The sequence below is a fragment of the Aotus nancymaae genome, unplaced genomic scaffold (assembly GCF_030222135.1).
Source record: "Aotus nancymaae isolate 86718 unplaced genomic scaffold, 86718_ANA_hifiasm-v0.15.2.pri h1tg000036l, whole genome shotgun sequence".
In the NCBI taxonomy this organism is placed as follows: domain Eukaryota; kingdom Metazoa; phylum Chordata; class Mammalia; order Primates; family Aotidae; genus Aotus; species Aotus nancymaae.
This window is the reverse complement of record NW_026988450.1, coordinates 71,508,082-71,529,995: the sequence shown is the minus strand read 5'-3', so window position 1 is coordinate 71,529,995 and position 21,914 is coordinate 71,508,082. Positions and strand designations below refer to the sequence as shown.

Genomic DNA, 21,914 nt, shown 5'->3' with positions numbered 1-21,914 from the left:
AGAGTGTGGAATGGAGCAGGAAGCTGATGCTAATGTCCCAGTTTTTGATCCAGGTGCTGGTAACATGGTGGGTGCAATTTGTGAAAGTTTGCTGAGCTGTGTGTATACTTAATGTGTACTTTGTATATATGTGTGTATATATTTGTCATTAAAAAGTTTTAAAATCCCTTGAAAATAATGTAACTTCTCTATTAATAGCTATATTTTCTTTCTTTCTCAAAGTAATATGGCTGAGTGCGGTAGCTCATGCTCGTAATCACAGCACTTTGGGAGGCTGAGGTGAGAAGATCACTCAAGGACAGGAGTAAGATCAGCCTGTGCATAATTTCATTTACAACTTTATTCTCTTTATTTAATCTCTTTAATTCCCAAGAGAGGGAAGAGTGGTGATGGCTTAGAAATCATAAGACTTGTCTATAGCAGAGTCACAACAAACAAAATTTAATTACCAAATATTCTTACCTTTTTACTTTCAAAATTACCAGTCAGGTCTTGTTTCAATATTCTAGTTTGTATTTTGCTTTCCCTAGATTTTGCTGGCTGCTGTACTCTTCCTGATGTTACTTTCATCTTAAGATCACTGGAACTCAGTTTATTCTTAGGCAAATCTTCAATAACTTTCACTAAAGGTGGAGGTGGCTAAATGGAAAAATAAATATACATATTCTAATGGATATCCTTGGAAGAGAGATCTGTTAATATATGACTTTCAAAATTTGCTTTAATAATATGTCTTAATATGCAGAATTATTCTTCAGGCAAAAAAACTAAGCAAAATGTCTAGGAACATTTGCTTTGACCAAAAAAATCAAAGCAAATTTCTGCTGAATTCCTTTGAAGAACATAATATACATGATTAACAACAGAAATAAATATAATTATTCCTTGAAAGCCGATCTTAAATCATTTAATACCAAACCATGTTTACACATACATGATAAAGTTAGTATGGTGATTATTATCCATGGCAAAAAAAGGCACAGTTAGAAGTATGGCCCTCTAGAATTTTGACAGAAGTACCCTAATATTCTCTGGGCTAAGAGGAAACTGTCAAATGACTTTCTTCTAGAAGCACGAAACCTCTGCCTCTCTATCCCTTGGCTGAATGTTTTAATCTGCTTAGCAATCTGTATTATTTCCTTATTGTATCAACAGCTTAAACAGTTCAGACAATGTGACTTAGAATCTATACCTTCATCTTTATGGGGACCTTCAAAGGGGGAGAAAAACCCAAACAACTTCAATTTACTTAAAGTAACATTACTCACTAGAACATTTTCTCCATAAATAATATTCTCTTTGAAATCAAAAGATCTTCGTTCTTCAAAGGAAGTGAGCAAATAAGGTAACTCAGGCTTTCTAAGTTCTAAATACAATTCAAGCACAATGACCATTTATAGTTTATGATTCAATTCTTTACTTCATCTATGGGATGAGATTAATAGTGGTCTGACTTATGAATATTACCCTCTTTAAAATCCTTAAACTATTTTTTGACTTCAATCCATTCTTCTAAATTTTTATTAAAATTTCCATCTAATGTCACAATTTCCCGTTTGAGCCTTATCCTCTACCATAAGTATAACCTCCCAAAAAGAACCTGAGAACGGCCTGATTTGACATACCTTTGTAGTATTAAACCTTCAACACATAAGAATTCATTTACTCTATTACCACAATACCAGAAATTCTCTGATGACAAGAAAATAAAACTGGTAAGAATGGGACAAAGGTGAGTTAGATTTATAGAGAATAGAGAGCTGAACATTAATGTAGGCCGGAACAGCCAAAAGACAGATGCTATTGGTAATGTGTCCAAAAAATAAGATCATTCTACTTCTAAGCTAGCTTTTCTATTCATGTGATCTCAATTTGCTCAACAGATAACAAGCAGAAAGGAACTAAACGACTCACTCTTACCATAGTTTTTCTCAGATCTCTGCCTGCCTCTATGAAGGTTTAGCTAGTACTGTAAAACTGACTATTCAAAGAGGCTGAAAACTCTCTAAGAGCAGATATTAATACATTTTAAAAACTTAATTAATATATCACATATATTATAATTAAATATATATAGTATATATAATGATATAAAGAGCAAAAGAGCAGCAGAGTATAATCCTACGTTTAGAGAAAATGTATGTATACACACACACACGTGTACCTGCACGCACACACAAACATATATATACAGTGAATTCTCACTATTTGCAGTGGTTCTATAAAGTCACCATGAATCGTCAATTAGTGAATACTGAAACACTGCTCCTGGGGAAACATGGAGTCCAGTTCCTGAGAGCCTCATTAACCATTCAATGCATAACCTTGTTCTATGTATTCCTGTTTACAGACATCTTATTTAATTCATATCATTGATTTGTTATCACTGAACTCACAGCTAATAGCACTACAACTCATTCCTGAATGAGTCTACCTAACACACCTATTTTCTCTGTAAGGTATGCCGCAGCCTCCCGTGTTTAGAAACAATAAATAGTGCTTCGGCGCTATGCTTGGGGACCACTTTAAACAGTAAAATCTTAACAAGAAGTCTCAAAATGCAAAAAAAAAAAAAAAAAAAGGCATTAAGTAGACGACAAATAGGATACTTGTTTAAACTATGAGAGCTGAAATAAGACGGAGTGTTGCCTTGTTTGACTTCAGCAGGGAGAAAGGGTATCAGGTGACTCAAATTTTCCAGTGCTCTGTGCATGTCCCTGAACGACCATGAACGCACTGCAAGTATTAATTTTGAAGTTGCAAATAAATTTTAGTGAGTAGGAGAATTCTCATGTATAGAATGCACAAATAATGAGGAGCGACTATATATTTACACACATAGAAAAGAAATTGGGAAAGTATAAATCAGAACCATCTGAGAATGGTGTGGAGAGGCTTTCAGTGATTTGTATTTCCCTATTTGCTATTCTGTATATTCTTTTTTTTTCTGCAATGAGACACAACTACTTGCATAATTTTTTTAAAAAGATAAAGAAAACAAAAAGGAGGAGGCATATAAAAAACAGAAGGTATTAGGAATCAGAACACCATCTACGGCCATACTACTTCAAATGTGCCCAATCTCATGTGATCTTGGAAGAACTGGAACACGCAGAACTGCTAGTTACTAGCTATGTGATTAAGTTGAGAATGAACTTCTTCCTGTGTAAAATAAAAGGGTGAGACCAGGTGATCATCAAAGTCTCTGTGAGGGCCACTATGGTGCTGTTCCAGACCGGAAGACACACGGACGATGACTTGTTAGCTGGGGCAATTTTAGATAAGCAGAGAAGAGGAGTGAGGTGTGCATTTTAGTGAAATGAATGGTGTGAACAGATGCAGAAATAAAGATGGTGGCTATGGGGGATAATGAGGGAAGTTATAAGTTGGAGGAAGTAAGTTAGATAGGTAGACGAGATTAGAGAGAACACTGAGAGCCAGGCAGAAGGGCCTGGACTTAATTCAACAAACACAGGAAGGAAGCACTAAAGTGACATTAGTTAAGAAATGATAATGAATTATTTTAGAAGATGGAAGGATGGGCATGTCAGGCACAGAGGGCCGAGTTTAAGATCTTTCCTCCCTTCCCCTCCCCTCCAGTCCTCTCCTCTCCTTTCTTTCCCTTCCTTCCTCCCTCCCTCCCTTCCTTCCTTCCTTCGAGTTTAAGATCTTTCTTTTTCTTTCCTTTCCTTTCCTCCCTCCCTCTCTCTGTCTCTTTCTTTCTGAGGCAGAGTTTCGCTCTTGCAGCCCAGGCTCGAGTGCAATGGCTTGGTCTCAGCTCACCGCTACCTCTGCCTCCTGGGTTTAAGCAATTCTCCTCCCTCAGCCTCCCAAGTAGCTGGGATTATAGGCACCCGCTACCACGCCTAGCTAATTTTGTATTTTTAGTAAAGACAGGGTTTCTCCATGTTGGTCAGGCTGGTCTCCAACTCATGACCTCAGGTGATCCACCTGCCTCAGCCTCCCAAAGTGCTGGGATTACAGGCATAAGCCACCATGCCTGGCCTAAGTTTAAGATATTTCTTTAAATTGCTGTTAGTCTAGAGTAGTTAATGAAGACTAATACAAGGACAGCAATTATGGAGGTGGAGAACAGGCAGCACATTTATAGATATTTCAAATTTAAGAAGTTACATGACTTGGTATTGACTGGATTTAGGAAATAAAGGGATAGGAAGTCACAGAGCTTTAAGGTTTCTAGCCTACGAGACGGGAAGAAAACGTGAGACAAAAATGAAGAAACCAGGATTGAAGAACTCATGGGAAGGAGATAACAAGTAACACCTCAAATGAGAGAGAGACATCAAACAGAGATGTCCCCCAGAAAGGCAGCAATTTAAGAATGGAGCATATGTGACAAATCAAGGCCAGAGATGTGGCTTTGGGAGTAAGAGCAACAAAATACATGCAGAAAAATGGTAAGTTCCAGCTAAGTTAGAAATAGCAGCATCAGGATTTTATTCTTGATGATACAATATTTAAGTGTTTTTACAAAGCCGGTTGTTTACTTTGATGTTGATTACTTGATCATACATACATACCTTATTTATTTCTTGTGTTAAAGCCTGAACTGAGTATATGTTTAGACTTCCATTTTCCAGAATAGATGCAATGTACCGTCCATGGGGGCTAATTACTGATGAGCTAATTCCTTCATCAAGGCTCCCAATCTCAAAGAGCAGTTTACAAGTCTGTGTATTGATAAATCTCATAATACCATCTTGACTTAGTACTCCAAGAACCTAAGAGTAGGGAAAAAAACCCCATAAATTCCTAAAAACGTGATAGTCAAATGTCTGAAAGTCAAACTATATACATACCTTTATATGTATGCAATGTTTGTGTGTGTGTGTGTGTGTGTGTGTGTGTGTGTGTGTATTTTAAGGGAAAATTCTATTCTCAGTAAGATGTTATATATTTTATTTTATTATTATTATTATCATTTTTTAGATGGAGTTTCACTCTTGTTGCCCAGGCTGGAGTGCAATGGCATGATCTCCACTCACTGCAACCTCCACCTCCTGGATTCAAGCAATTCTCTAGCCTCAGCGTCCTAAGTAGCTGGAATTACAAGTGTGCACCACCACACCTGGCTAACTTTTGTGTTTTTGATAGAGATGGGGTTTTACCATGTTGGCCAGGCTGCTCTCAAACTCCTGAAGTCAGGAGATCCACCCATCTTGGCCTCCCAAAGTGCTGGGATTACAGGTGTGAGTCACTGTGCTCGGCCTGATATTATATATTTAAAAATAACAACTTATGGCACATGTTGATTATGCCCTGGCTCTAACCAGAATCAGCAAGAAACTCATCGTGGTGGACTATGGAAAGGTGCCCGAAGAATCAACCTTTCCCACAGGCAGATCATGCCCACTGATGACATATATGGGGGACAGAGAGGATTAGACAATGCCATAATTTTCATGTGTCTCTCCAACAGCAAGTATTGGAAACGTAATCCTCAATGCAACAGTGCTGACAGATAGGGCCTAAAGAGAGGAGATCAGGGCATCAGGGCTCTGCCCTCATGAAAGGATTAATGGTACTATTGTGGGACTGGGTTTGGTATAAAAGGATGAGTTTGGTTCCCTCTTGTCCCCTCTCATTCCTCCCTCCCTCTCTCACCCATATGATGCCTTCTACTATATTATGACAGAGAACAAAGGCCTTCAAAAGATGCCAACCTCTAAATCTTGGACTTCCCAGCCTCCAGAACTATGAGAAATAAACTTATATTGCTTATAACTTACCCAGTCTGTGGTATTCCAGTACAGTAGCACACAACAGACTAAGACAGTTCCTAACTTTCACCACAAGGGCTATCAAAAACAAGGAGGGTGGAGGGTTTGCCTTCCTGTACCCTTTCCATAGCTAGTAGGAGCTAACGTCAGTCCTGCTGCCCCCACACAAACTTATCACTCCCATTGAGGCTCCCCACTGTCTGCCTGTTTTCAGCAAATATTTTAACTAACATTTGGAGAATGGAGAGGCTGTGAGTTGCAAGGGTAGAGGGGTAGGAGGGAAGCTAGTCTTTTAAGGGGGAAAAATAGTTTAAAATTTAACTCATAATTTCAAAAATTAGAAACATGTACTTAAAAAGTTTAAGCAAGTAAACCCCCGTGCTGCCTCGTCTAAGTGCAGGTTCTCTTCCCAGTGCCAGTGGCTGGTAAGCGATGCCACCATGTGCTTGTTTGAAATGCTAATGTCACTTATCATAAGGAAGACTGTAAAAGGCAGTTTGGAGGTAACTCTATAAAGTTCTTCTGTTGGTTGGCTTGTAGAAAGCAAAGCCCCTCATCTGCAGTTGATGCAACTCCTCTGGAAGTCATCTGGGCAAGATCTACCCAAATTACAGATGCACATAACCTCTAAGCCACTATTTCAACTCTGGGATTTTACCCTATGAAAAAGATGTGTGAAATGACACTTGTGAAAAGTTATTCAGTGCAGCAGTATTTGTAATAGAAAAGGACTAAAAACAGGTTAAGTGCCAATAGGAGACTGTTCAAAAAAATAAACTGCAACGCTACACAGCTGTAAAAAAATAAAGAAGTTCTGCATTGATATAGAACAATTTCCAACTTAAGAATAAAAGGTAGACTGTGTGCAATGGCTCACATCTACAATCCCAGCACTTTGGGAGGCTGAGACGGGTGGATCACTTGAGGTCAGGAGTTTGAGACCAGCCTGGCCAATATGGTTAAATTCCATCTTTACTAAACATACAAAAATTAGCCAAGCATGGTGGTGCATGCCTGTAGTCCCAGCTACTCGGGAGATTGAGGAGAATTGCTTGAGCCCGGGAGGCGGAGGTTGCAGTGACCCGAGATTGCGCCACTGCACTCCAAACTGGGACACAGAGCTAGACTCCATCTCAAAACAACAACAAAAAAACAAAGAATAAAAGGTACGAGGCTGCATAAAATAATGGGAAGAACATAACACTATATATAACAACAGTGTATATGGGGAGAGGGATGAACAACTAGACAAATGGTAGAAAGGCGTGACAGACTTCCCGCTGTTTGCCATTTTATGTTTTCAACCATGTGAATATATTACCTAATCAAAAACATAAGTAAAATAGACATGATACATACATATATGCATATGTATACATACATACATACATACATAAAACATACACCTAATCTCTTAAAATACAAAATCTATGACAGTCTATTTGAAATAAGGAAGTTAAGGTCTGACAGAACTCAACTCTTAAAAAGGAATAAGTGGAGGGGGATGGGGGAAGAAGTGCTTTGTAAACTAAGGAAAGGTACCAATAAAAACATGTTTCACAGGAGTGAGCAACCAGTTAGGGTAAATAGAAGAACACAATGAAAAACTTTTAGTTCTAGTCCAATCTTTAATCCTTACAATTAATAGGAATGTTGGAAAGTCCATGTTTCTAGGTATTAGTGTTATAATCTGCAAAATGGGGAGAATACCTTTCCTGCCTATGCTCAAAGAATTAAAGATCAAATGAAAAATAACGTGCTAAATAAAGCTCACTGCATACCATAAAGTACAACATATAGTATGTTGATTTTATAAAAAGGGCAAACTGTCAATAGTATAAAGAATACAAGATTTTGAAATTTTTTTCAATTCTGGACTCTTCACAAAAATAACATATTTATAATTTCAAATTCTCGTAACAGCCAGGGTGTAAGTTAAATAATTAAGAGTTAATACAGTTCAGAGATGGATTCCTTCTTTCTTTAAAAGTACAGCGCCCTACATTTATGTTACTAACCTGATTAGAACCAGCATCAAAACTATCAGGAAGAAATTCTAGATGGCGAATGGCTCGAACTTTAGTGGGCATCTGGATAATTCTAAAGAGCTGTCTAGCTTCCAAGCACCACAAATGAAGATGATTTGACTTGCCTCCAGCAGCCAGGATTCGGCCATCTCTACGTAACAAAAATGTAAAACAGGTTTAACCGTTTATAGCAGCAGTGTCCAAAAGAACTTTCTGTGATGACAGAAATGTGCTGTTTCTATGCTATCCAATATGGTCACACTAGTCACACGTGATTATTGAGCACCTGAAATGTGGCTAATGCTAATGAGGACATTATTTTTAAATTTTATTGAATTTGTATTAATTTAAATAATTGCACGGACAGCTCAGATTTATAGTATATATTTTTTGCCTACTGTGCTGTAAGGCACCAGTTTAACAAACACTTGTTTAATGACCTGATTGTGGGTTTTCTACCTAACACTTACATTTTATAGCATAATCTCAAAGTCACTTATCACTATTCCAACTTTCTATATTTCACATACAGTTGTACAGAATTGATGGCAGATGGCTATATGAAAAAACAAAACAGCCCAAACTTTCTTCCTGCTCAAAGAAAGCTACCTTAATAAAGTACAAAAAGAATAAGTTGTTTTGACTTGCAAGGCCATTGCTCATTCATTCAACAAAAACTTATAAAGGACTTATTAATTTTTAAAAAGTGTGATAATACTATGATTATGTTTCAAGTCTCTGCTATAAGCCAGCCATGGTTCCAGAAGCCAGGGACACAGTCAGTTAAGACTGCACAAGTCAAGTAATCCTGCTCTTACAGGATTTTCAGTCTAGAGGAAGGCAAACAAAGAAATAGATGAACTTGATCAGAGCCGGTGATGAGTTCTATACAGAAGTATAAAAAAAGTGATGAAAGCTGGGAAAGGATCCGATCTGCTACCTGAATAACACAAATAGGCCAGTCATGGGATGATCTGGAGGAAGAATTTTATCCTGATCGGTATTCCAGACTGGCTGGAATAGCCAGTTATGAGGTTACTCAAGTGCACTGCTATATGAAACACACTGCTATACTCAGATGTGGCTAGAGCAGACCAAGAGGAAGGAAAGGAGATGAAGTGAGGAAGGCCTAGGCCAGATGACAGAAGGCCTCGGGGGAAATTAGGAGTTGGGGGTTGGATTCTACTCTAAGTGATGAAGGAGGTTAAATAGGAAAGTGACATGATCTGACTTACTGATTTACAAAAACCACTTGATCTGCTGTGCAGAGAATGACTATAGGAAATGAGATTGAAAACAGGGAGAACAAATAAAAAGGCTATTATAACAGTCTAAAAGAGGCTAGGGTAGCTTGGATTAGGGTAATAACCACAGCAATGAATAAAAACGAATTGACCAATTCAATACATAGTTTGGCTGAGTTGATGGGATTTACTGATGACTTAGAAGAACAGGGTGAGAGAAGAGAGGAATTAACATCTATTTCGTAGCGCTTTCCCCTAACAAGGCTAGAAACAATGATCAGCCCAGTCAAAATGAGAACCCCTAGCATCCAGATTAGGGTCTTGAAATACCATTTCCCACAGAAAGAACCTAGACTCTTTAGAGAAATGGCTAATTCCAGGGTTAGGGCAGGAATTGTACAAGATAAGCTTGGAACATCTTGTCATACCAGAAAGCACCAAAGCTATCACAGGCAACTGAAGTTGTACTAAAAGGATGCCAAAGCCAACTCAAAGAGGATCCTACTAGTCAAAGATGAGAGAACTGAAACATCTCTAAGAATGACAACAGCAATATATTAAAACACGTAAACAGCGACAGGCTAAAATATTTGGGGATTTGGTTGGGCATGGTGGCTCACACTTGTAATCCCAGTACTTTGGGAGGCCAGGAGGGTGGATCACCTTGAGGTTGGGAGTTCGAGACCAGCCTGACCAACATAGAGAAACCCATCTCTACTAAACATACAAAATTAGCCAGGCGTGGTGGCGCATGCCTATAATCCCAGCTACTCAGGAGGCTAAGGCAGGAGAATCGCTTGAACCTGGGAGGTAGAGGTTGCGGTGAGCCGAGATTGCGCCATTGCACTGCAGACTGGGCAGCAAGAGCAAAACTATGCCTCAAAAAAAAAAAAAAAACTGGGGGATTTGTGTGACTCGACTAGGGAACCACAGGGTATGCCTGATCTAATCCTGTGCCTAACAGTTTGTTTAAATCTTAATGCCAATGTTAATTGGTTCACAGGTGGTTAATCTTTTAAGAAAACACTGTGTGGTATTTTAACATGGTAAACATGTGAATGAAGGCCTCTGGCTCAGTTAATCACTCCCACAATTTTGAGCTGTGGGTTTTACTGGTGCAAAAAACTTTAACAGGCCTTCACTCTTGTCATTAGATATCAGAGAACCGAAATTGGTTGGAATTGTAAGCAGTAAACAGATGTGCTGTTAGAATGATTCCATCATGTATACATTGTTTAAAATTCTAATAAACTTCCTTTGTAAGAAGCAAACAAACAAACAAAAAGCACGTCAACTACTCTAAGCCTATGAGTTTACAAAGATTAAAGATAAAAAAACTTCGTTGGCCACCTTTGAAAGATGCCAATAAACCAATTCATTCCTTTGAAAATTAGTTTAAGAAAAAAGAGGGGAAAATTAAGCATTTATCCTGCTTTTCCTTTACAACTGTACATCAAAATGACCAAAGGGTTGATGAGAGGACATTTCTTTCTACAGAAGGTTTCTAGTTAATAAGCGAAGAAGAAATGAGAGAATTAGAACTGCCCCATTTTGCTAACTTCTAAGGCTGTACTGGATCTAGGTAATGATCACCAATGGCTACAGACATCAAACAAGAAACTGTTCTACGATGTTCCTGATGAAAGTACACAAACCACCTATAATGCCTTCTTGTCCTTAAATCAGATCAAGCCTCCAGTTTTTAAGAAATACAGGTATAACCAGTGTACAGGAAAAATACAGATAACGGAGGATCATATTAAACAACAGCATGTGAAGACAAAGAGGAAAATCCAGACTACAGAAAACTCTAAAGGAGAAATGACTAGTTATTTAATGAATAAACTAAAAGGAAAAAACAAAAGACGAATAAATCAACAAAATACAATGTGTGAACCTTGTTTTGCTTCTTAAACAAATCAATGATAAAAACCAGTTATTAGACAAATTAAGGAAGTTTCAACAATAACTAGCTATATGACAACATTAAGACATTCTTATTAATTTTTAAAGAGTGTTATAATCCTCTGGTTATGTTTTCAAAAGGGCCCTTATCTTTCAAAGATAAACTGAAATATTTATGGATAAAATTATATGCTTAGGCTTTGCTTCAAACAATGCAGTAAAGCAGTAGGTGAAGTTATTGATAAAAATAGAAATGGCCATTCATTGATGATTACTGTAGCTTATGGAAATATTTAGGGGCTCTGATGGAGGAAAGGTTGGTATAAATAAAACAACATAAAACAAAAGCAAAAACAAATTACTTAGGGGTTCATGTATTTTTCTATTTTGTGTATATTTGATATTTTGCACAATAAACAAAAGGTAAGCAGACCATATCTAAATTTGAAAGTAACTTTTTAAATATGACAAAAAAATACTGAATAAAAACTAAATGAAAATTTATAATTTTTTACTAGAAATTAAATTTCTTAAATATTCTTAGTGTCTTAAAACGCACATTACCTGGTCACAGCAAACACTTTGTATAATATACTAGAGCTTTCGGGTGGAGCTGGCAGTTGATACTTGCAAAAAAGTGTGTCACATTCCCAGGCAAAAATGGAATTATCTTTAAAACAGCTGAGGATGGTATTACTTAATGGTAGAAAGAAAACCTAAGGAGAAATAGCAAAAGGTAGTTTTTACATAAGGTTAATAGCACTCTTTAAATTTAAAATTATACAAGTAGTTATTTTTCTTTATTAAAATACTCTTTTCTTAAGCTGGAGAAAAAAACATTTCTAATATATGACAAGGGATAATACTGATTATTTCATAAATTATTATTAACTAAAAAAAAAAAAAAAAAAACCCTTAAACAAAAACTAGGTATACTATAAGGACTAGGCAAGTCACAAAATTCTAAATGACAGTTTAAAAAATTTCACCTAATGTTATTAAAGAGTTAAATGAAAACAAGATATAATTTTGAATATCAATTTTACTTTAAAAATAAAGCACACTCGGTTGGGCGTGGTGGCTCACGCCTGTAATCCCAGCACTTTGGGAGGCCAAGGAGGGCAGATCACCTGAGATCAGGAGATTGAGACCAGCCTGGCCAACATAGTGAAACCCTGTCTCTAAAAATAAAAAAATAAAAAAAATAAAAAATAAAAAAATAAAGCACACTGGCCAGGTGCAGTGGCTCACACCTGTAATCCCAGCACTTTGGGAGGCTGGGACAGGTAGATCACTTAAGGTCAAGGGTTTGAGACCAGCCTGGCCAACATGGTGAAGCCCCGTTTCTACTAAAAATACAAAAATTAGCCAGCCATGGTAATAGGCGCCTGTAATCCCAGTTACTCCAGAGGCTGAGGCATGAACCTGGGAGGTGGAGGTTGCAGTGAGCTGAGATTTTGCCAGTGCACTCCAGCCTGGGTGACAGGAGAGAAACTCCATCTCCAGAAAAAAAAAAAAGTCCTTTGGGAATAATGGGCAAAGTGTTTTAAGATAAGTGTATGTTAAGCATTTTTTATAAGAGTAAAAAGTTGAAAACACATATGTAACCCTATCTTATTAGAGATTCGGGTTATTTAACAGACAACTGAGAATGAAACTGACAGCAAAGTTGAAAACCTCATTATTTTATTCTCCTAATTTCCATTTTCTATTACATAAGCATTAAGAATGCTTACTTTTGTTAACAAAAAATTATTAATGGAAATTAATCAATATTTTCTCATAAAAGTTTCAGTGGCCTCGAATATAATATTGTGTGTCTTCTGTATAAAACACACACATATATAATGCACTATAGAACATACTGGTTAATTAAAATAATCTACTCAGGATTAATGCCACTAAGACAATAAAAAATACTAACTCAACTACAGCAGATACTGACAGATCAGGCAAGGGCCTGATCAAGCTCCTCACTACTTCCTTGGCTCATTTTGCTAAAGACAATCTCTGGTAGATCTTCTGCTATCAGATTCACTGTTAGGAAGATTTACAATATGAAGGCCTTATAGATTTCTATGATCTATAATGAATGCATTAAATCACTGTTTCAAAACTGATGTCAAAAAGTGACTTAAGAAAATTCTTATTATAATTAGCAGTCATTTTTTTGGAAAAGTAATAAAGTGTATTCCTACAGGGAAAAGCAAAAGCTTAAAAGTTAATGAGCATCAACTGCTATTTTGGCAGAATAGCTGTGATAGATTATTGCCTACATGATTATTCATTATGAGATTTGTGATTTTAATTGCCAGATTTTAATGATTATAAAATTGTTCCTAATGAAGCATGTCATTATTATTTAGATAGTGTCATCTCTTGAGAAATATAAAAACCTTAGGAAAAACTTCAAAACATTACAAAATATGCTTTTTGGGAGGTTAGGTTCAAGGAGGGGGCTGCAGTTTTTCCTTGCAGAATACAAAAATCCTAAGCTTTCCAATTTAGTTTTAGGAGGCAGATGAACCTTTTTCAAGATAGGTTTGTTTGTTTGTTTTATTTATTTTGAGACAGTCTCCCTCTGTCACCCAGGCTGGAGTGCAGTGGCTCAATCTGGGCTCACCAGAATCTCCCAAGCGATTCTTGTGCCTCAGCCTCCCAAGCAGCTGGGACTACAGCACATGCTACCACCCCCAGCCAATTTTTTATATATTTTAGTAGAGACAGGGTTTCACTATGTTGGCCAGACTGGTCTAGAACTCCTGGCCTCAAGTGACCCACCTGCCTTGGCCTCCCAAAGTGCTGGGATTACAGGTGTCAGCCACTGTGCCTGGCCCTTTTTCAAGGTTTAAAGAGTTTAGGATAGTAATATTAGCAATGTATCAATAATCAAATGTATTATTTGGCAGAAATTTAGTGAGTGTCCTGGATACACTGGCTGAACTAAGTTCAGCAAAACACTCTTTATTAGATGTTTTCTGATATCCATCACAAAGCCTTTTCTGATACCTACTGAACTACAATAATCACAAATCCTGGAGATTCCAAAATCCCTAACTAATAAGCTAAATATCTTACCTCCAAGCATCAACAAAAGAATAAAAATGTACTAATTTGAAGAGGTATAACTGGTTTACTTGAGAAGTAGTAAGGCTTTAGATAAAGAAGGCTTTAGATAAAGATAGGTTTGAAATTGAACTGCAACTCTCTTCTAAACTATGTGATACTGAACAAATTACTTAATATTTCTGGACAAATTACTTAATATTTCTGAACTTTGGTTTCCTTTCTTGTAAAATGGGGATAATAGTATCTACTCTTTAGGATTAAAGCTTTAAAATAACTATTTAAAATGCGAGGTTCATGGAACATACTGAACAACTGGTATCTATTACTATTACTACTAATTACTACTATTACTGCTTACAAAAATCAGTGGAAAAGAGGTTAGAGTGGTAGGTTCTTTGAAGACACTCTGAAATCAAAGATCCATAGCTCCTTTTCTGACACCCTTGGGGCCAGATGTGTTTCAGAATTCAGGTTTCCAATTTTAGATAGGTAGTATGATGTATATTCTATAACATTATGTAGAACCCCCAGAAACCTGGGCAACACCCCATACTCAAATCTATTAATATTTCAGCCTCGTGTCAATTCAGTTCAGATTTTGCTGCCAAATGAATTGAGGTCAGACTGCATTTTGCCACTGAGTTATTTGAACACCTTGGGTTTCTGAATTGTTAATATAATGTAGCCAAAAAATGAATAAATAACAGTTACCCTACAGTTTTATTTTTTTGAGACAGGAGCTCGCTCTGTCGCCCAGGCTGCAGCACAGTGGTGTGATCTTGGCTCACTGCAACCTCGGCGTCCTAGGTTCAAGCGATTCTTGTGCTTCCCCATCTCAAGTAACTGGGACTACAGGCGCCTACCACCACACTCGTCTAGTTTTTGTATTCTTTTGTAGAGACAAGGTTTTGCCATGTTGCCCAGGCTGGTCTCAAACTCCTGGGCCCAGTGGAATCTCCCAAATGATTCTCGTGCCTCTTAAAGTCAGCCTGCCTCTTAAAGTGTTGGGATTACAGGCATGAGACAACATACCTAGCACCCCACAGCTTTTTAAGAAAATTATCTAATTGCACTGAGATAGTCCTATAATAGGCTTGACAGCAACAGTTGCAATTTTACCAAGCACTTACTACATAACCAGCACTGTACTAACTTTGTATAGATTATCACACTCAATGCTGAAACCCACCCTGAGGGAGGTACTACAGGCTGAGGATTCCTTATGCAAAATGTGTGGAACAAGAAATGCTCTGGATTTTTTTGGACTTTGGAATATTTGCATTGTATTTACCAGCTGAGTACACCTAATCTGAAAATCTGAAATCTGAAATGTTGCAATGAGCATTTCCTTTGAGCTTAATATCTGAGCATCATGCTGGCTCTCAAAATGTTTCCAATTTTGGAGCATTTGGGATTTCAGATTTTTGAACTGGGAATGCTCAACCTGTATTTGTGACTGTTTTTATCCTACACATACGGTGAATAGTTTGTCAAAAATGTTTAGCATGCATCTACTCAAGCCTTTAGATGTAACGTCTAGTTTACAGAAAATGCGGGTAAAAGACAGACAAGTTAAACAACACTGATGAAACAGAAAACACAACTCCAGAATGTGGGGCATTTTCTAAGATAACTGATCTGATCGCTCCAAAAAATCGATGTCAAGAGAAAAAAAGTGGGAGACAATGTGAAATTAAAAGAGACATCATAAAATGAAATCCGTAACAAAAGACCCAAAGCCAGTCACTTTAAGGGCCTCATGTGTCATCAAAACAAATAAATAAAGTTCTATTTAAAATATAGAATCAGAATCTGTAATAAAAATATGAGTTTAGTAAGAATTTGATAAGAATTAACGTTTTCAGGGGCACATCTTCTCAGAATCTCTTGAGGGCTGTGTCATGGGAAAAAAAAAACTTTTTAAAAAACTAACGTCGGCTGGGCATGTAATCCCAGCACTCTGGGAGGCCGAAGCGGGTGGATCACGAGGTCAGGAGTTCGAGACCAGCCTGACCAACATGGTGAAATCTCATCTCTACTAAAAATACAAAATTAGCTGGGCGTGGTGGTACACACCTGTAACCCCAGCTACTCAGGAGGCTGAGGCAGGAGACTTGCCTGAACCTGGGAGGCGGAGGTTGCAGTGAGCCAAGATCGTGTCACTGCACTCCAGCCTGGGCGACAGAGTGAGACTTTGTCTCAAAAAACAAAAACGAAAACAAAAAACCTAACATTTTACTTTAATATTAAGTTTACAGTTATTTCCTGTTTTCAACAAAAGTGGTCATCACCTGACCCATCTCCAGTCTTTGTACAGTCCAGGAGCTAAGAATGGTCACTTTATTTTTTTTTTTCCCAAGATGGGTCTCACTGTGTTACCCATCTTGGTCTTGAATTCTTGGGCTCAGGGGATTCTCTCACCCTAGCTTTCAGAGTAGCTGGGTACCTGGTTTTAAATTGTTACATTACATTCTGAATAGTTATATAATTTTGCTCTTGAACTGCAAAGTTAAAAATTATTTACTGGTCCTTTAAGAAAAATTTGCTGAGCCAGGCATAGTGGCTCATGCCTGTAATCCCAGCACTTTGGGAGGCTGAGGTGGGTGGATCATCCAAGGTTGGGAGTTTGACACTAGCCTGACCAAAATGGAGAAACCCCATCTCTACTAAAAAGATACAAAATTAGCCGGACATGGTGGTGCATGCCTGTAATCCTAATTACTTGAGAGGCTAAGGCAGGAGAATTGCCTGAACCCAGGAGGTGAAGGTTGCAGTGAGCCGAGATCGCCCCATTGCACTCCAGCCTGGGCAACAAGAATGAAACTCAGTCTCAAAGAAAAAAATAGAAAAATCTGCTGATAACTTAGACCATAACTATAAATTTATTGCTAAGTTATCAGCAAATTTTTCTATTTTATTACTATTATTATTTTTTGAGACCAAGTCTTGCTCTGTTGCCCAGGCTGAGTGCAATGGCACGATCTCGGCTCACTGCAGCCTCTGCCTCCTGTCAAGTGATTCCCTTGCTTCAGCCTCCCCACTAGCTGGGATTACAGGCGTGCGCCACCATGCCCGGCTAATTTTTGTATTTTTAGTAGAGATGGGGTTTTACCATGTTGGCCAGGCTGTTCTCGAACTCCTGACCTCAGGTAATCCACCCACCTCAACGTCCCAAAGTGCTGGGATTACAGGAATAAGCCACCACGCCTGGTCCTGTTTTATTATTTTAGAACAGTTTACTATAAGCACACATCACACTATACATACATTTTCACATTTAATTTGATTCTTACAGCACTAACATTAATATACTATATGCACACATCACACTACACATACATTTTCCACAGTCCTACTTTTAAACTAAAATGTCTAAATGTCCAAGCAAGGTTAGCATTGGCAACTATTCAGCATATACTGATTTTAATTTCATAGTGAAAAGAACAGATGGTTTTTGTGTCATGTGTCATTGTTTCATAACTGTTTCCATTGTGGGTTCAATTCCCAATGTTCTCTTCTTTGAAACTTAAAATTCAAAATTTAAGTAGCAATTAAAGAAGAAAAGACCTATTAAGACATTGGCCTAACTCCCTAATGAATAAGCTGGCACAACTTTTATCTCTTTTTAATTATTAAAAGCACATTAAAGAACTCTGGGATTTCCATGGAGACTACAACGTAAATTTTTGGTTGACATGCATTGTTAGCTGTTCATGTTAATAACCTAGATATTAAAAGTAGTACTGCACGTATAACCTGAAGCAAAATAACTAATCACGCGAGAGACTCAGATACTCCTGAAAATAGGATTTAGCTAATGAAATAGAAAGGAAAAAAACCTTAAAAGCAAAAGATGGTGGGCATCAAGTAGACAGGGTCTTCCTTGGACTAAAACAACCTAGCAATGCCACATTTGAAGTGGTTTGAGGAACTGGGCCTGCGTGTTCATTTGAATAAAATCAGCCAAACAGAAAGCTTTCAAGAGGAAAGACCTATAATTCTATCCTCCCCTGACTTCTCTACTCCTAACATTTTGAACACCAAAGCCTGGCACAGAACTGGAACCCAGGCTGGGTGCGGTAGCTCACACCTATAATCCCAGCACTTTGGGAGACCAGGCGGGTGGATCACTTGAGGCCAGGAATTTGAGACCAGCCTGGCCAACATGACAAAACCCCGTCTCTACTAAAAATACAAAAATTAGGGCCAGGCGCGGTGGCTCATGCCTGTAATCCCAACACTTTGGGAGGCCAAGGTGGGTGGATTACGAGGTCAAGAGATCAAGACCATCCTGGCCAACGTGGTGAAACCCTGTCTCTACTAAAAATACAAAAATTAGCTGGGCGTGGTAGCGCATGCCTGTAATCCCAGCTACTCGGGAGGCTGAGGCAGAAGAATCGCTTGAACCTGGGAGGTGGAGGTTGCAATGAGCCGAGATCAGGCCACTGCCCTCCAGCATGGCGACAGTGAGACTCCATCTCAAAAAAAAAAAAATCCAAAAAAACCTGCTGTCGTGGTGCATGACTGTAATCCCAAGGTACTGAGGAGGCTGAGACACAAGAATCGCTTGAATCTAGGAAGCAGAGGTTGCAGTGGGCCGAGATCATGCTACTTCACTCCAGCCTGAGTGACAGAACCAGACTCCCTCTCAAAGAAAAAAAAAATAGAACAGGGAGGAAGAAGAAAGGGGAGAGAGGGAGGGAGAATTGATGACGTGGACAATGTCACATCATCGTGACACAAAGTGCGATGCAGGCACTTAGGGTGGAAGTCACAGACAGACCCCTAGAGCTGAAGAGATGCCGGGCTTGGAGGAAGAAGGGTCACCGGGGCACTGAAAAAGGGTGGGACAGCCAAAGTCTCCTTGACTCCATCCCAGGACTGCGGAGGCCTGACTCTACAGAAAGACTCCACCCTGGCTTCACACCCTGCCAGCTCTGGCACTTGCAGCTGGCCGTGCTTCATCTCCAGATCGCTGTGTCTGTGTTTGGGAAACAACAAACACTGCCCACTTCATTGAGGTAGTGTCAGAACTGAGACGAGATAATGTATGAAAGTTATGAATACAATGCCTGAAATGGTAGCAAAGGTTTCAGTAGCTATCATCACAACTGAAGAAAGGGTGACTAGGTGGAGAAAATGGGAAGGTCACTGGGTGTGGTAAGGAGGGAGGAGGGACCAGCAGTGTGGAAACCCTATGAAAGAGACCAGTTTGGATGTCATATAGGAAAGCATAGGGGATGACAGCCAGAGGACATAAGGGACAAAATAACAATGGGAGCTACTATAGAAGGGCCTGGCACACTGCCAAGCCCGTGACATGGATTATTTATTTTATCTCATTTTCTCACCAGCCCTGGTAAGGTAGTTATCACAGACCCATGTTCCTGTTCAGGAAACGGAAGCCCAAAGAGGTTGGTTAAGTGGCTTGTCTGTAAAAAGAAATGACAGAACCAAACTGGGACATTTGTGTACTCAGAACAAGAGTACAACTGGAGGCTCATATACCATATGTTTCTACATGGTTAGAAAAAACAAAAGAAATGGATTTTTAAAAGGTGGTATATTTAAACAATGGAATTCTAAACAGCAATAAGAAAGAACAAACTACTAATAAATATAATAAGGATGGATGGATGGATCTCAACATTATACTGAGTGAAAAAAGCCTTAAATGGACTATTATTGTATAGTTCTGTTTATATGAAATTTTAGAATAGGCAACGCTAATCTATGGTGGGAAAGCATCAGAGTGGGCTCACCCAGGGAGGGATACAATGGAACTTTCTGGGATAATGGCAATGCTACATCTGCACAGATTACACAGGTGTGTGTATTTGTGAAATTTAACAAATGAATACCTAAGACTTACATATTTCATTTGATGTAAATTTTACATCAACAAATATTGAACCCTAGTAAATTAAGTGCAGGCTTAAGTATTTACAGGGAAGTACAATGATGACGGAAGTTTGCTTTAAAACACATACACAGTTGGGTGTGGTGGCTCATGCCTGTAATCCCAGCACTTTGGGAGGCCGAGGCAAGAGGATTGCTTGAGCCCAGGAGTTTGAGACCAGCCTGGGCAACATAGCAAGACCTTGTCTCTATACAAAAGTTAAAAATTAGCTGGGCATGGTGGCACACACCTATGGTCCCAGCTACATGGGAGGCTGAGGCAGGAGGATCACTTGAACCCAAAGCTGCAGTGAGCTATGATTGCAACACTACACTGCAGCCTGGGTGACAGAACAAGACCTGTTTCAGAACACATACACACACACACACACACACACACACACACACACTCTCTCTCTCTCTCTCTCAACGAACAGAGGAACAGAAAGATGGATAGAGCAGCTGGGTGAGTGGTGGCTCACATCTGTAATCCCAGCACTTTGGGAGGCTGAGATAGGTGGATCACTTGAGGTCAAGAGTTTGAGACCAGCCTGGCCAACACGATGAAACTCTGTCTCTACCAAAAACACAAAAATTAGCTGGGCGTGGTGGCGCATGCCTATGTTCCCAGCTACTTGGAAGGTTGAGGCAGGAGAATCGCTTGAACCTGGGAGGCAGAGGTCGCAGTAAGCTAAGATCACGTTACTGTCCTTCAGCCTGGGAGACAGAGAGACTCTGTCCCGAAACAAACAAACAAAAAAGAAAGATGGATAAACCTATAAGAGAGAATAGTACCATGTATAGGAAAGGGTAGTACAGTAACATGTTAATGGTAGAATCTAGATGTTGAGTAAACATGTGTTCCAAAAATTCTCACAAATCTGCATATTTCAAATTTTTCATAACAAAATGTCAGAAGGTTAAAAACGAAAACAAAACCAATCAACTAAACAACTTTCACCTTAGGAGAGCTGAATGTTACTTGCTATAATTTTAAAAAAGAGCTAAGTTATAAATTGTAGCTAAAGGCAGCATCTTTGTGTTGGCCACTTTGCTTTGCTTGTTGCTGAGTTACAGAGCTACAAGGACGAAGTGAATCGTTACTCTTACATCATCTATACATCCTGCTGACCAAGAAACTAGCCCGAGAAGCACAACAGGCCAAGATGTCCCCCCTCACTGACCTTCTGTATACCCACAGACTGGCGAATATTCAGCTTTCTTTTTCTCTGAAAGGTATCCAAGTCCCATAATTGTGCTGTATCAGAAGAAGTAGTGATGGCATATTTCCCTGATGCATGCACAGAGATTGAAAATACTGATGATTCATGTCCTCTCATCCAGCTAACTAGCTCCTTGGTGACTGTGATAAAAAACAAAATTGTTACCCAGGTAAAACACTATACATCTAGAAATAACATTACAGATAATTCATGTCCTCTCATCCAGCTAACTAGCTCCTTGGTGACTGTGATAAAAAACAAAATTGTTACCCAGGTAAAACACTATACATCTAGAAATAACACTACAGATAAACACCATAGATGAACTGATCCAATGGGTGGTTAGGTATTACATGAGGCACCTCCATTAACATCCACAAAAATGGAAGTTTGTTGCTAGCTGATGAAGTGTACAATGGGACATGTTAACAACATCTCTATCATGGAGGCATCCACAGACAAGGCTGACAAAGGCTTTGATGAAGAATAACCTCAAAAACTGATGCCAGTGAGTTTGGGCTTTCTCTTGTGGGTAATAATTGTATGTAAAAGACATCTAGTCTGTGTTTTAGAAAGAGCACTTTGAGGATATGTGGTGGAGAGGAAGAGACTGGACATGAAAGACTTGTTTCTCTTGTATGTTTATATGCTGCTGTAATAATCCCGGCAGGAGATGTATCGGAGGGCCTAAACTAAGTGGCAATGGAGAAAAGAACAAATTCAAGAGCTACTCCGGAGAAAAACCAAAAATATTAGTGATCAAGTTGATGTCCTGAGATATAAGAGAAGTGAAGGCTCCAGTGGTTC

At 38.7% G+C, this 21,914-nt stretch overlaps 1 protein-coding gene across 5 annotated transcripts in view; it reads right to left on the bottom strand.

Moving 5' to 3' along the window:
* The window catches only part of TBC1D31 (TBC1 domain family member 31), a 75,852-nt gene that overhangs the window by 40,997 nt on the left and 12,941 nt on the right, over positions 1–21,914 (bottom strand). For all 5 annotated transcript variants that reach the window (XM_064384559.1, XM_021673621.2, XM_064384560.1 and 2 more), the window contains exons 4-8: positions 21,069–21,247; positions 11,482–11,633; positions 7,760–7,919; positions 4,542–4,742; positions 463–639 (exon numbers count right to left, since the gene is read on the bottom strand). In XM_064384559.1, coding sequence (XP_064240629.1) covers positions 463–639; positions 4,542–4,742; positions 7,760–7,919; positions 11,482–11,633; positions 21,069–21,247 — 869 coding nt within the window. The remainder of the gene's footprint in view (positions 1–462; positions 640–4,541; positions 4,743–7,759; positions 7,920–11,481; positions 11,634–21,068; positions 21,248–21,914) is intronic.